Raw genomic sequence first — 2,086 nt, forward strand, 5'->3', positions numbered from 1 at the left:
GTTTTGCAATAGCGCATCTAAATTAGCGGGACCTGGAAAAGGGTTAAATCAACGAAATTGTATCAAATTACAGGTGCTCAATACTTTTGGTCAAGGCTGTGTTATATAAATTCAGGTAAATACAAAACAAAGCAATAAAACGTTAAATAGTTTCTGACATATTTATTATTCACTAAATGACACATCAGAGTCTAAAAATTCCACTCCCTCATACACTTCTTCCTGTACCTGAATTCCTTCGGACTCTTCTTCTCTTTCAACCTCTGCTTCCCTACTCTCCCCACTGTCAGTGTCATCATCACTTTGCACATTTATAACAAATGGTATCAGATCATCCAATAACCCATCTTGTTGCCTGTGTTCAGATTCTAATTTTTTTACATGTTCGGCACACTTATGCCAGTCATCCGGACTAACAGATGCAAATGCTTGCTCTACTTTTGCCTCCATATCTCGAGCTGAACCTTTTACATTTACGCTGCCTACTTTTCGCTTTGCCATACTCCATATTAGTTCAATAGTATTCAAGTGGCAATGGTATGGGGTAACCGCAATACTTCATGCCCATTTGCTTTTAACAGCTCATCAATATAATATATTGGGTCGGGTTTGTTGCGTTTTACCAAAGTTAAAAGTTCAGCCCTGGTGAATGTTTCTTCCCAAGGAAAGTTATTTGAGGTAAGCCAATCACGGATTGCTTGTTTCCTTGAACTGGTATTCGGTGCCTTATTAATCTGAATTGTGTGGTAACTTGCGTTGTCCATAACTATAATGCTTGGTGTATCCAAATTAGGCAGCAGCTTATCTTGAACCCACTTTGAGAAATTGGCAGCATTCATGTCATCATGATAATCGGCTGACTTTGATTTGCTGCTAAATATTAAAAGGGCATTATTTACAAATCCTGATTCAGTGCCTGCATGTACAATTATGAACCGTTTGCCTTTTGATATATTAGTGACCATTTTAGAAGTTGACGGACCCTGCCAACTTTTTTTTGGTTTGTAGTTAACATGAATATAGGTCTCATCTAAATATACAATCGGTTTTCTTTCCTCTGAAGGCATATTTCTATATTCTGTAATTTTTCTAATGTATTTGTGTCTTGCTGCAGCAATATCATTTTTTTCCATTAATATGGTTCTCTCTTCAACATTTTTCTTGAAACAAAATCCCATGTCATGTAGAATTTTGCGTAGTGTTTCATGACCACCATCAAACTGAATAGATTGTCGCAACTCACTAAGCAGTTTTGCGATTGTGGGGACCTCATTTCTTACTAAGTAAAATTCATTTATCAGGTTACGTATGGCAACCTTATCGAAGTCATCAATATTTCTTTTCGTGGCACGGCACTTGCGTTTCTTGCCAGGAGTTACCCATATGCCTGAATTTGTATTACCTTCGTGCTTGATTTGGCGAATTGTTCTTAAGCTAATACCTACAAATAATAAGTTAATATGTTAAGTCTAGAAAATATTACTAATTTAGACCTTTAAAACAAGTTCAAACAACATCTTACCAGTCATTGAACTAATTTTTTGAATATATGTCGCCTCTGCGCTGACGTCCAATTTGTCCATTTGTTTGAGTTTGTCAACAGAATTTTTTATTGTTGTCTGAACAGCTTCAGATAATTCCCCTTGAAAAAACGAATATACAAGTTAAATATATATCTTTACTTTATCATATTATTTCATGAAAATAATATAAAAAAAGCAGAAAATAGCTATAAAATATCAAGAATTTATTAGGGACTTACTCGTAGAGGTTAGAATTTTATGTAAGCATTGCTCTTTTTGCTCACGGACGGACTCCATTTCTTCTTTTACATTTTGGAAATGAGTAATCATCTTGAATATAAGTTCTCGAACTCCACTTTTAATTGTTTTAACCATTTCGAAAGAAGGATTCGCAAAAACCTCGAAAAAAATACTCACGATCAATTAAAGAAATGTCTGAGTGACAACATGAAAAAAGTATTACCACAGCGTGATTTTTCTGGGTTGCCAATTAATATCTTATGCAGAGTTATCGTGGGACGATTCTACGATTTTTCTGGGTTGTTTTTCTGTTTTGTTTTTGA

At 35.0% G+C, this 2,086-nt stretch overlaps 1 protein-coding gene across 1 annotated transcript; it reads right to left on the bottom strand.

The window, feature by feature from the left end:
* Positions 1 to 524: 524 nt before the first annotated feature.
* Positions 525 to 2,041, bottom strand: LOC141441208 (uncharacterized). The gene is made up of 3 exons (XM_074105882.1): positions 1,763 to 2,041; positions 1,523 to 1,642; positions 525 to 1,441 (listed from the first exon to the last, which is right to left on the bottom strand). The coding sequence occupies exons 1-3, from the start codon at positions 1,896 to 1,898 to the stop codon at positions 525 to 527; spliced, it is 1,173 nt and encodes a 390-aa protein (XP_073961983.1). The 5' UTR covers positions 1,899 to 2,041.
* Between the last annotated feature and the right edge of the window lie 45 nt (positions 2,042 to 2,086).

Source organism: Choristoneura fumiferana, chromosome 23 (assembly GCF_025370935.1).
Source record: "Choristoneura fumiferana chromosome 23, NRCan_CFum_1, whole genome shotgun sequence".
NCBI classification, from domain to species: Eukaryota; Metazoa; Arthropoda; class Insecta; order Lepidoptera; family Tortricidae; genus Choristoneura; species Choristoneura fumiferana.